The 12,731-nt window shown below is 52.2% G+C and overlaps 5 protein-coding genes across 5 annotated transcripts; 3 read left to right on the top strand and 2 right to left on the bottom strand.

Moving 5' to 3' along the window:
* Window positions 1-804: 804 nt before the first annotated feature.
* On the bottom strand, window positions 805-3,922 carry J4E82_001137 (uncharacterized protein; the record flags this gene model as incomplete). The annotated part of the gene is made up of 4 exons (XM_051727454.1): window positions 805-3,044; window positions 3,104-3,461; window positions 3,525-3,560; window positions 3,881-3,922. 4 exons carry the CDS (start codon window positions 3,920-3,922, stop codon window positions 805-807), a joined length of 2,676 nt encoding a protein of 891 aa, XP_051592767.1.
* A 1,511-nt stretch (window positions 3,923-5,433) lies between these two features.
* Window positions 5,434-6,297, top strand: J4E82_001136 (uncharacterized protein; the record flags this gene model as incomplete). The annotated part of the gene is made up of 1 exon (XM_051727453.1): window positions 5,434-6,297. One exon carries the CDS (start codon window positions 5,434-5,436, stop codon window positions 6,295-6,297), a length of 864 nt encoding a protein of 287 aa, XP_051592766.1.
* Window positions 6,298-6,705: 408 nt separating this feature from the next.
* On the bottom strand, window positions 6,706-7,595 carry J4E82_001135 (uncharacterized protein; the record flags this gene model as incomplete). Its single annotated transcript, XM_051727452.1, has 3 exons — window positions 6,706-7,018; window positions 7,068-7,478; window positions 7,531-7,595. 3 exons carry the CDS (start codon window positions 7,593-7,595, stop codon window positions 6,706-6,708), a joined length of 789 nt encoding a protein of 262 aa, XP_051592765.1.
* Window positions 7,596-7,823: 228 nt separating this feature from the next.
* Window positions 7,824-9,552, top strand: J4E82_001134 (uncharacterized protein; the record flags this gene model as incomplete). Its single annotated transcript, XM_051727451.1, has 3 exons — window positions 7,824-7,902; window positions 8,068-8,375; window positions 8,422-9,552. The coding sequence occupies 3 exons, from the start codon at window positions 7,824-7,826 to the stop codon at window positions 9,550-9,552; spliced, it is 1,518 nt and encodes a 505-aa protein (XP_051592764.1).
* A 450-nt stretch (window positions 9,553-10,002) lies between these two features.
* Window positions 10,003-10,929, top strand: J4E82_001133 (uncharacterized protein; the record flags this gene model as incomplete). Its single annotated transcript, XM_051727450.1, has 1 exon — window positions 10,003-10,929. One exon carries the CDS (start codon window positions 10,003-10,005, stop codon window positions 10,927-10,929), a length of 927 nt encoding a protein of 308 aa, XP_051592763.1.
* Between the last annotated feature and the right edge of the window lie 1,802 nt (window positions 10,930-12,731).

Genomic DNA, 12,731 nt, shown 5'->3' with positions numbered 1-12,731 from the left:
GGAGAATAGGGGCCCGTAAAGACGTGCCGGGAGCTTCGGTTCCCTCGTGTACATGCGGGGAAGCCGGAAAGGTACTCCCGTGAATACGATCGTAAAGGTCGGGCCGATAGAAGGCGAGCGAGCCGGCCTATAGCAAGGTATACGTCTTGTACATGGCGGGTGTGGTTTTGTTCTAAAGATGGAATGTCCGCGACCCTTAACTGGAATTAGAAGCAATACAATTAGGCCGCTTTTCTCTGGCCACTTGGAGCTGTCGCAATTCAGCCCACGACGACAAGCCACTCTCCACGCGCCACAAAGGAGTGGCACGCGCGGCTTCACTGCATAGAGCTGCTTAAACCATGCGCTTTGTAGCTTACGAAGTAGTAGATGACCGAAGACGTTGTTCCGCTCTAGCCGTTCCCCACCAATTTTCCTGACTAGAGTACGAGAGGCGGTGAAGTGTAGCGGTGAAAGCATACTCTTCTCTTCCTGTCCAAGCCCTGACAAACTTCATTGCTGGAACACGGACAAAGTGGATGTTTCGGAGATTTTGGACGCGGCGAAGATGTGAGTTTGGGAGTAAGAAAACAGGCGCCAGGGCGCTAAGATGAACTCAATGGTCTTCCCTGTACATTCACACATTACTGACCATACACTGCACCGAAAGACGCTGCTGACGTGAAACTCAGCCAATTGTAAGACATATTGCGTTTTTGTATTTCTAGGTGTAGTGTCTATAAGCGTAGGTATATATCAACTTTCAGAGACAAGATCAAACCGCCAGGTCCACGCTGGAACTATCTCACACTCACAATCACCTATCTAGAGAGCCAGTTGCCACAGGGTTTTCCTATCATCTTTCTTGTCTAGTGTGTCAGTACCAGCCACCATGGTGACCATAGCAGGCTCCGTAGGCGTCGAAGTAGCTGTTGGTTCAATGCCAGGTTTTGTAGGCCAATTGAATCCTGAAGACCAAGCGGGTTTGGTACTAGACGGAGTAGGCCAGTTGAACCCTGAAGACCAAGTACTGTATTCCCCAACCGCCTGCGACCCACGTGCCTCAATCTTCTGTGCAGAGCCCAACGGCAGCTCCGGACCAGCATAATCCATCTGCAGATCCCGCTGTGTGGCAAGTTCATCCGCAGCCAACAGGGCCGCCGAGTAAGCCAGATACCATGTGCGACTTGCGCCTCCATCGAGTTGTTCGTTGAAGTTTGGGTTGGAGAAGAACTCGTACGAGGCTTTTTGGTCGAATAATGCTTGGTTGGCTTTCAGGATGCTTTTCCAGCCGCCTTGGACTTGCTCGGCGCGTCCGTTGTCAAAGTACGTGGCCCACTCTTCTTGGACGAATTGCCTACGACGTGTATAGGCGGACGACGGGTTCAGAGGAATCATGTGTATGCCCTCGATGTATTCAATGTTTCCTCCAAAGTACGTAGTATGATCGATCTTGTTCTCAAAGAGGATACCGGTGGCTTTGTTTTTGACAAAGCCTGCAGGTTGGTTCGTGTTGTTGGCCTCCATAAGGAAGTAGTTTTTGATACTGCGCGCTTGCACGGCGAGCTGCAAATTTCCGCGAGCCTCCATGTTTGGATCCTGAATGACCCTACCCCACATCTTGATCGCGTAAGTCGCAAAGGTATCCTCGGATGTTGATTCCTGGTCCTTTCCGTCACCGGACTCGAAAAGACCCTTTGCCCATGAATGACCATGAAACCAGTCAAATGAGCGCTGGAACGGGAAATACTCGTCGGCTACTGGGTTAGCAAAGTCGCGCACAAGGGAGTTAACCCAGGCTTTGTTGCTGCCTTGACCAAGCCAGGTAGGATCAAGATGCCCGATGACAGCGGCAGTATACACAAAGTACCCGTAATGGAAGTGGTGATCATTGTATAACGTGTTTCCGAAGTCCAGCCCCAGGTCTCCTGAGTAGCTGGCGCCCGAGACGATGCCCTTCCAGACCTGATCGTAGACCAGCGGCTCAGGCTGGGTATTGTTAACAAAGACGTTGAATGCATCCTTGAGACGGTCCAAACCAGCCGCAGCATACTGGCTGTTGCCTGTCATGCTGTTCAGCGTATAGATGATGGTAGCAAACTTGGCCAGGCCTTTGCCGGAATAGTACATGCTATTCAGCGATGTCTGCCGGATCATGTCCTGGCTGAGCTCAGCTATGCCAGCTTGATTTATGAGCGCAAGAGCCTGTGAGTTCACGTTGATGTTCTCCGAGCCCCCAGCCGCGTTGGGATTTTTAGCCCATGGAGCAAACCCAATAGTGTCAGGAAGGTCGTTCTCCACCATGGTCATCCGGTCAGCGACGATGGCTCGTGCGAAGCCTTTCGTGGTTGTAACAAGAGTGATGTCCTTCAAACTAGCAGCCGTCTGTTGATCGAACGACTCGACGTGGTGAGGTAGTGCATACATAAGCAGCGGTCGTTCCACGAGGCCACCTTTGGCCCAATCTATCGTGTAGCTTCCGAAAGCTCCGTTGACTGTCGCAGAAATAGTCGCGTTGACAGCATATACGCCGGCACTGTAATCAAATATGCTTTCTACTGCCTCGCCGGATGGATTCTTGGTGACTTGGATTTTGCCTATAAAATCGGCAGGACCAGTGATTGTAGTGCTGTTCTCCAATACGAAGGGCAGCGTACCGATGGAACCGTCTGATGTAACGTACAAGAGCCAGTGTGAGCCATCATTGAGTACGATCCGGTATTTGTCCGTGATTCCGTTGACTCGCTCAACCCAGTCCAGAGAAAGGAAGAAGACAGTGGTTTTGATTACCGGCTTTGCCCTATCGTAGACAGCGGTCACCATGCCCATACCCTGAGCAACGGGAAGAGACATCAAGATGCGAGTGCCTTGCATACTGTTTGGTCGCAAGTTCACCCACGTCGAGAAGGCTCCCAAGCGCTCAAGCGAAAGAGAGGTATCGGACTTCAGCTCCGCAGCGGTTAGTATGATATGATGGATACCAATTGGCGAGATGAAGAACCGTGTGTTGTTTGCATCGGGGACGAAGGCAAATTTGTCTCGTGTGGTGTGACTAATGGCAATACCTGTAACAGCAAGGAGCCTAAATCAGCAATGGCTCAACCCCAGCGCCTTAAATACGTACCATGAGTGCCATCATTGGGGTTGCTATCCCACGACAAAGAGTAGGGGTGTGTCCAGGTCGAGAAAGACCGGCTGCCTAGGAAGAAGTTTGCGTAAAACTTGTTGGTCTGAATCGGGACGTCCTTATCGTCGATATGCTGCTTCTGGACGGGATGATCCGCTCTTGAAGGCAGGGCTTGCGGAGGTGCCCCGGTCGCAATGGGTTGGAAGATGTTCGACGAAACCGGGTTGAACGGTGCTGTGGGACCGGGGCTAAGAGGCGTTTCGTTGGGGCACAGTGGCTTGGTGGCGGTTGTAGTGCCTGGACCGTCGGCTGGATCCTTTGTGAAACCGCCTGAGGGAAGGCCTGTCAGGAAGCTCTACTGGTAGTTAGTTTCTGCATCTTCAAGGTCTCGCAAGGGTCTTTTCAGGTTCTAACATACCCCCGAATCGGATGGTTCGCCAGTGGGAGAGACCGACTGCAACGATGTAATAGCTGTGCTATAACTTGTAGTGACTGAGACGTCTGTCAAGGTTATCTCACGGGCTATGACTATGTTTGCGTCTCTTTTCGCTCCTCCTTTGGCAGGCAGACTGCGAACGGAGGACACATGGGTAAGTGCCAACAAGAAGCATGTCAGCTTCACCATGCTGACAACCGAATATGTTCAAACAAACGACAGATAGAGAAAGGGGTGCTGTTGTGACACTGGAGTACAGTACGCGTGTATGTTTCAAATGGGAGCTCGACGAAGGAGTGTGTTGAATGATGGATGATAATTTGGTGGAGAATGCCTACCTGCAGGGGAGACAAGATATATAACCCAGGTAGGTAAGCCATGAGATCCTAGGCTCGTGGGATGTTTTACCGGGTTGTCGTCGTTCATGATCACTATAGGAAGGTCGGTACATACACCTAAGACATCAAGCTCAGGTGTGAAGAGTGGAAACTCTAGGCGCGGCTAGATTACTACAGTAAGCTCCCAATACCTCGCCCCGCATTACACAAGAGTCTCGGGTACCTGAAGCCTCATCATACACAGGCTCCCAGAGCCAGCCCAGAATTACTGTGGCACTCTGGTCGTCCCGTAAAGTCTTCGCTAGTAACGATTAGAACTCGTTGATATAAGTCCTTGCCTAAGACAGTGGTGTTGTAGAATTCTGGAAATGGATTGAAAGCTCATGCAGTAAGATTTGTAGCGAAGAAACGGTTGTCGTGGTCACATACAGGGCTTGCGCGTTGGTCAGTAGATACATGGAGTATGGTCTCCATACATGTGGAATCATGGCTGGCTCGCATGATCGAAAAACGTGTGCCAATCTTTCACAGGCATATCCAAAGGGAGACTGAAAACAGTGAAAGTCCGGTACAGCGTCCCCAAAGCATTCGTGAGTAGGTGCTAATGATCTGGATTGTGTTAAGGGCGGCTCGGTTCTCAGGGATACGTGAAACCAAATGTCTCTGGTAGAGCAGAAGATGATGGGAAGTTGACAGGTGACCATCCTTTTTAACGTAGTCCCAGGCCGATTTGGTTTTCTCGGCGTTTTCGTGGTCTTTGAAGAGCACGGGAATGCCGTATTGAAGCTTGTGGATCATAGCCCGTGGTGCGAAACTTACGCTGCTTAAATGCGGTAAATATATCGCTGTTGTCTTCTTCTTAACTCGAGAGGAAGCTACCTACCGTGTAAGTATTGTGGTTCAAGGACTAGAAGATAATGTTCAGCATGTTCGCAATGCCCTCGTGATAGTACCCTCGGTCAGGCTTGACGGACCCAAGAAACAATGATTTCGGCAATGGATCCAGAAAACACCTATGCGCAAGAAGCGTTGAACACAAGATCTCAGACTACCGAAACCAGGGCTGGGGTCTCGGTTGTCGGTCTCGAGACTGCGGTGAGACACGCGCCTTCTGTCCGTGTGGAGAGATCTGCAGTGTGACAGGCGCACATGGTGGAGAGACGAGGCTGGTGTGCACTCAGAATGGTCCCAGATAGCTCTCTTGGCTGCGCAAAATTTCTAGGCTTTTGCCATGATTTATGCTAGAGCCATGATGCTTCGTGGTATGGATGGTAGGGGAAAGGAATGTGGCGAGCATCACATGCCAGAATCCCATCGGAGATGCTCTATTCGTAGCTCCGTCGAGTCGCACAGCCACAGACACCTTGACGTCATCATGATCGACGCCACTTCCCCTACCAAATGATGCTACTGCATTCACATACATTGCAATAACCTGTAATCTGCTGTCCTACAATACTCACTCTTTCCCATCGGAACATACAGCCTCAATTGTACTAACACGAACGTCCTCCAACACACCTCATCACTTTCTACTACCTACTAATTCTACAATGGCGACATCACATCCACCTAACGAGCCGCCGCCCAGCTACGAAGCTGCTATCTTCGATGCCGACCCTTCACCTGGCTTACATCGTGTCTCCACCGACGGTCCTGCAGCACGTACCGAGCGTAATGGCATCCCACCCGACCGACGGCGCTCCATGGAGGACGAGATGCGCGAGCTACCTCCCGGCTGGGTACGTAGTTTTGACCCAGAGACTTCACATCAGTTCTTCGTCGACACGAAGGCAGATCCTCCGCGTAGCATCTGGACACATCCCTACGACGACGAGCAGTTCCTTAACACGCTGAGCCCCGAAGAGCGTAAGAAGCACACTCGCATGCATAGGACCATGACACTGGAGGACCTCACAGCTGAGGATTCCGACGCCGAAGACCAACTCCCTCCGCGACCTACTTCCAAGGGCAAGGGTGCTGCGGCGCCTGGTGAACCCACAGGCATACATAAGTTCTCTCGCAAGCTAAAGGACAAGATCACTGGCCAAACCCACACAGAACGCGAACAAGCTCGTGCCCGTCGCGCAGAGCAAGAACGTCAAGCATACCTTCAACATCTCCGTACACGGCAAGCACTTATACGCGCCATGGAAACAGGCCAGCCGCAGTTGTTAGGCAAGGACCGTCAGGGCAGAGACGTGTACATCGAGCCACCTCATGGTCCTTACGCTCCAAGGGGAGCTTACGGATACAACCCATACGGTGGCCGACAGTTCGGGAATCCAGGCGTACGGTATATGCGTCCAGCTGGACCGTACGGTAGGCCGTATGGATACGGCTATGGAGGAGGAGCAGGGTTACCCATCGCAGCTGGTTTCCTTGGTGGCGCCATGCTTGGTGGTGCGCTGTTCTAAAGGACTGATGGTAACGATACCTGACAACAGGTGTCACTGGCCGAGCACATGTCCATCGTTATGATGACGAGCTTGGGGCATAGATATGGAGACCTGTTCAATGTCCTTTTCGATACTTAAGATATCCTTAGTAATGACTTACGAATTAAACATGATTACGCCATAAGATGTGCCCTTCGGTGCCTGCTGCTATGTAAACTTACATTATGACATCTTTTCATTATCCTACGCCCCTGAGAAGGCTTTGATCAGACAACTATGTGTCAATACTTTGAAATAAATATCCTTCTGAAGCTATAGCTTCAACGCCACACGGCAGAAAGTACAAATTTTTGAGGCAAAAACATGGGGTATCTTATTGTAACTCCTAGCCTAAGTTCAAACCACAGTCACAACCTTTCTGGGCTATTATCGCAAACCAGATATGTCTCTCGACATGGAGGTAACACGATCTTCGAGTTCCTTCTTCTTTTTCTCAAGTTGACGCGTCTCCTCTTCTTCCCGTCTTAGGTCTTCTTCCATCATTGGCGCCGCAACAGGCTCCAGCTCCTCTTCGACCTCGTCAACATCTTCGTCCATGTAGTCTCCTCGTGATCTGCTCAGCTTACCAAGCTGAGTTTGTTGTTCGGCGAGGCGTGCTTCGTAGTATTCTACCGAGGCTGCGACCTGTGCATGTCGTTGGCGCATGGCTGCGATTCTGTCGTGGATCCCTGGTATGGGGCTACGTTTGGTTAGCCACGAGTAATGTTTTGTAGTATTCCAAGACGTACTAGACCCGGAGCAATTTCTCGGCACCTTCCAGCAGGGATTCAACGTCAACTTCGTTCTTGTTGCTGCCATTGTACATTCTGTAGCCTAGGCCTGAGCCTGCTCCTCCTCCGCCGCCTCGTCGAATCCTCTCCACCAGCTCATTGCCGAGCACCGCAGCCACAGCCGTGTTCCGTCTGGGTGCTCTTACAGCATTTGCACCGCCTCCAGATGTGCTTGTGCCGCCGCCTCCATTGGGATTGAAGATGGTGTTGCGCCTATTGGTAGATGGAGCTGGTTCGGCATGCTTAGGAGCTGCGGGTGGCGGAGGGACGGAGAACAGAGCGCGTTCGTGGATTTCAGTGTCTCTGATCAAGCTCGTGATATCATGGTTTTGGAGTAAGGCGTTGGTAAAGATCTTGGGCGGGGCGAACCTGGGGTGTGTTCAGTCGAGTGCTATAGCAGGTGAATGGACGGTGGACCAACGGCAACTCTGCGATTGACGCGGCGCATAGCGAGATTTGCTCTAGATGTGCATCTAAAAGTGTCATGATGGGCGTCAGCTGTATATAGAAAGTGTGTACCGGGGTGACGCGGGGTGTAAACAATGGCCGGCCGGTGCTCGATAACTATTCCCCGATGTTCCGCCGCGCTGGCGTCAGTGAAGCTGGGAGCTCAACCTCAGCAAAGCATCAACACCAACCCACATCCACCACCACTCCCTCCACATCACCCGCACCTTCCGTCTTCTCCGCATAAACACATCAAGAGCGACCATCATGGCGGACAGCATGGAAGGCGTCGTCGTCGAGGGCGAGCAGCCCAAGGCCGAGAATGTAGAGCAGAAGGCCATTGCTGGTAAGTAGACGACTTCGCCGCGCAGCATGCCTTTTACTTCAAAGTGTCCCTGTACCAACTGCACCACCTCGTGGCCGGTCCGCAAGATGTGTCCGAACCATATCATCGCCACCGAGATTGCGGCTTGCAAGTATCTCTACCACCGTGCTGACCCGACGACTACAGACATCCGGGGCAACTTTGTCCTCCTCGAGCGAGCCGTCGCCCAGTTCGATACCCGCTTCACCCTACGCGCCCTCCGTTCCATATCATCGCTCCGCAAGAGGCTCACCGACCGTGTACTATGCTCTGTCATCATCCTGACATACTCGCCAAACAACGCCACGGCGCGCAACTTCATCGAGTACATTGGCATGGATGGCGAGGCGATACAGAGCGTTGTATCCCAGTACAAGGAGGAGGTCCAACTCAACAAAAACAACACCAAGGAGCCCCTGCCCGAGGTGGACATTTACATAGCCATTCTGATACAGGTATGTTTGTAGACGGTACGACTGCTGGATTCGCTAACAAGCGCAGGTCTATCTCTACGATCAGAAGGAGTTCGAGGAGGGAGCTGAGTTCGCCGAGACGCTGGTAGACAAGATCCGAGAGCTGAACAGGCGGACATTGGACTCGTTAGCAGCCAAGGCCTACTTCTACTTCTCCCTGTTCCACGAGGAAATGGACCCCAAGCCCCCGTCGAAGCAGTCGCCCGTCATCCAAATCCGCGGAAAGCTGCTCGCTGCGCTCCGAAGCGCAGTGCTCAGGAAAGACCCAGACACGCAGGCCTCCGTTACCACACTGTTGCTCCGAAACTACCTCTCGACCGCCGACATCACACAAGCCGATCTCCTTGTTGCGCAGACGCAATTCCCACCACAAGCCCCAAACAACCAGGTTGCGAGATACCTGTACTACCTTGGCCGCATACGGGCTATTCAGCTGTCCTACACCGAGGCACACGAACACCTAATCAGCGCCACCCGCAAGTCGCCCTCTGCTCACTGCGCAACAGGCTTCTACCAGGCTTCGATGAAGCTCTTGGTAGTCGTTGAGCTGCTGATGGGTGACATTCCCGAGCGCGAGGTCTTCAGCCAGCCCCGTCTGGAGCGTGCTATGGAGCCTTACTTCCGCCTCGTTCAGGCAGTGCGCGTTGGTGATCTACAAGGCTTCCTGAAGGTGGTGCAGACGTCCTCGTCCGTCTTCCAGCGCGATGGCACCTACACCCTCATCCTGCGCCTGCGACAAAACGTCATCAAGACTGGTATCCGTATGCTGTCGCTTTCATACTCGCGCATCTCGCTCCGCGACATCTGCATCCGTCTTGGTCTTGAGAGCGAGGAGTCGGCCGAGTACATTGTTGCCAAGGCTATCCGCGATGGTGTCATAGAGGCTTCTATTGATCACGAGAAAGGATTCATGCAGACCAAGGTTGCCGGTGATATCTACGCAACTCGTGAGCCTGGTGAGGCATTCCACGAGCGTATCCGGGCATGCTTGACCCTGCACGACGAGTGTGTCAAGGCAATGCGATACCCCATGAACCAACATCGTCTGGAACTCAAGAACGCCCAGGAGGCGCGAGAGAGGGAGCGCGAGTTGGCCAAGGAGATCCAAGATGGTGACATTGACGAGGACGACGCGGGTGGAGACTTTGAAGGCTTGTAGAGGGGTCATACAGCTTGGACGATTCATTCCGTGAGCGTGTAAGATAGCCGCATAAGGGCTGGCATTGATAGACGTTCCAGACAGTGTGGGACAGACATCGTAATGATGCATGAATAGAACAAATCTGAGACGTCACCACATAAGTTTGAACACACCAGTGGCATGTGATGGATGCTACAAGAGTCGCTAATCTGACAGATGGATCCATGCTGCGCATCCGCGCGAGAACTAGCCAGTTGCAGCAAGATTCCGTGAACGTCCCCGCAGCTTGTCCAAGGCCCAACGCTCCCGCCCCACACCAGCTCTCCCTCGCGAACGTTACTTCGCGATTGCCATCATCTCCGTGCCGTCTGACCACTCAATCATGATTCACTGCCGCAGCCATGTAAGTCGTGTCCCACAGAGTAACTCGACCCGCCGCCGCACACAGCCCATCCGAACCCGTCCCTAATGTCCAACAACAGGATTGACGTACCCCGGCGACTCCGGCGCGCCATCCTACTCAACGACCTCGCCCTCGTCCAACGCATTATCCGCAACAACCACACGTACCTACGCAATCCCGACTTCGAAGACCGCTCCAACACATCACTGCACCTCGCTGCGAAACATGGCTTCACATCCATCGCCGAATTCCTCGTCGACGCGGGCCACGAAGACGGAATGATCAGCCGTAACAACGACTGGGAAACACCTCTCATGCTGGCCGCAAGCGCTGGAAAGGAAGAATGCGGCGTCTACCTCGCCAAGCGCTTCCCTGAATCCGTAGACTGGAAGAACAAAGCTGGTCTCGACGCGTTGATGCTGGCGTGTAAATCTGGTTCCGGGACGCTGCATCTCATCCCCACGCTGATCCTCCATGGACCCAGTATACTTTCTGCGAGCGACGCGCAGGGCAACACGGCGCTGCACCATGCCTCTGCGGCGGGAGAATTGAAAGCGCTAAGGATGTTACTGCAGTATGGAGCGAATCCGCTGGCGAGTAATAGCTACAGCTGGACACCTGTTCATTACTCGGCCACCACAGCGGCAGAAGCATATTTCAAGACTCTCATCATCGAGTTTGAGAAGAAGAAAGCAGAAGGGAAACGCGCGGTCAAGGAGAGGGAGCGGCAGCGTACCGCAGGCGTCAGGCTGGTTACTGATGCCGAAGGTTTAGGAGGCGCGAATGCAGGTGTGCCAGAGGGGAGGGCTTCTGTTGAAAGTAACAGACAGCGGGCGAGGGATGACGCGGCCATTGCAGGGCTTCCGGCGCCCGGTATGATGGAATGGAGTCCTATAGAGAGGAGGAGGGCTATGACGCCCACTGAGGGCAGGGGGTGGACATTTACGCCTGATGGAATGAGGCCGAGGGCTGAGACCGGCGAGTCTATATAGGCATACATTGGGTGTTAGAAGGGGTTGGCATCGAGCAAGGAGCATTGAAGAGCGGAACTTTGGCGTTGTGGGGTCACGGTTTGTATATTGATATATGTACCATCACGCATACTCTTTTGTACTCCTTCGAGCTTTCAAACGAAACTTTTTGAGCTGATCCTCATTCTCTAATACATCATGCATCAGGCTTCTCAACTCGATTCGCGGCGATGCTATTCCGTCAAATTCTACACTGAACCAAAGAAATCCACCCTATACTACATTGGAGAGAGACGCTAAACATCTCTTTGGAGCACACCTAGGTAATACTTGTTCCTACTACAATAAAGCGTGTTGACATAATATAGACGTAGATAGAAGATCTAGAAGTCTACAATACTATGAATTTGTACAAGTTTCCTTGTTAGGAGCTAATGTAAGCTGCAAGCTAGGACTTGTTGTTTCTATACCTGTTAGCTTTTCCCTTGTATGTGGTGCTAGAAGCCTTACGTCTGGCGCCAGAGATATCTAGCAGATAGACCCCTTATGCTTTCCTTCCCACTACCTCCTCACATCCAAGCAGCCATTTCCCTCGTCGCAGACACAGGACATGCCGGCCAATGGAATCTGCTGAAAGTGTGAGGCACGAGACTCTCATGCACACATCCAGGGCAGCCGTGCTGGCTATCTCGGTGATACCAAGCTTCGTGGAGTTCTACTGGAAATTGACCGCGTTGGACTTCGAGGCCTGGAGGCTGGTATCGACCTTGTTGGGTGTAGAAGATTTGAGGTGAATTGGGACCTCGATGAGGGGAAAGCCTCGGTGGTGGGTTCTGAGCTTGTGGTATGACGAGACTAGGGGGTGGTTTGACTCCTCTTTGAGTGGAGAGACTTGAAGGTGACGGGCGATAGGGGGCTGAGAAAAGTTGGTTGGGATGAGTTAGGGTGTTGTAGTTCGGATGAACATGACTTTGGTGATGGGTAGAAGACAGGCGGTCTGCAGGAGGAATATACCTGCCTGTGGTGGTGGAAGACGAGGTGTTGAAGCTGTTTCCAGGTACTTTGCTGGAATTGCACGTCTGAGGATTTCGTGTGTACGAGGACCGGCTGACAGTTGTGTTGGCTATCGTAGTAAACATGTCATTTCTGGGCGCGCAAGACAAGACGTCATGGATGCTAATAGAAATGGCTCCAGTATCAAGGGGGCGCTTGTTCTTGACTGGGCTGTCGGGGCGTCTAAGGCTGCAGGAAGGCATTTTCTAGAATGTAGTGTGTTGTACGAAGTTGGTATTTGAATGTCTGTTGGAAAAAGATGTGTTGGATGAGACTCGAGGGGAGAATTATGATTCTTGTTGGAGTATAAGAGTGATGGGTTGAATGCTATGGAGGATTTGGCTTTATAGGCAGTACGCTGGCAGCTATGGAAGGTACCAATAACAACACATGAGATGGCTCCTTCTCATCAATTCTTAGCTGAACCGACCACGAGTTATGCTCGAGGCGAAGATAATGTGGTGGACCAATGATGAATGGCTATGATATGGTAATCCTACCAACCTCTTTCGGGGGTAGCCAATGACTGCGATAGTAAATGTTAGTCACGAAGCGTCATTTTGCGAGTACGGTCTGTTCAAGTCGCCAGATCCACGGTAGCAATGTTACACAAGGAGACTGCAAGATTTATTGCCGCATCTGATCGCGATCTAGTTGGGAACGGCTTCCTCATGGTACATTACAGTGGATATGATTGTTAGCGAGAGAGATTTTCCTTGGTGAATCGCGTGGACAAGGAAAGATTGCTCGAATGAGAACAGCGATAGGGA

The sequence above is a fragment of the Alternaria postmessia genome (genome assembly GCF_024291825.1).
Source record: "Alternaria postmessia strain BMP 2775 chromosome Unknown scaffold_4, whole genome shotgun sequence".
NCBI lineage: Eukaryota > Fungi > Ascomycota > Dothideomycetes > Pleosporales > Pleosporaceae > Alternaria > Alternaria postmessia.
Note: the sequence above shows the minus strand (reverse complement) of the source record. Positions and strands in the feature narration are given on the sequence as shown.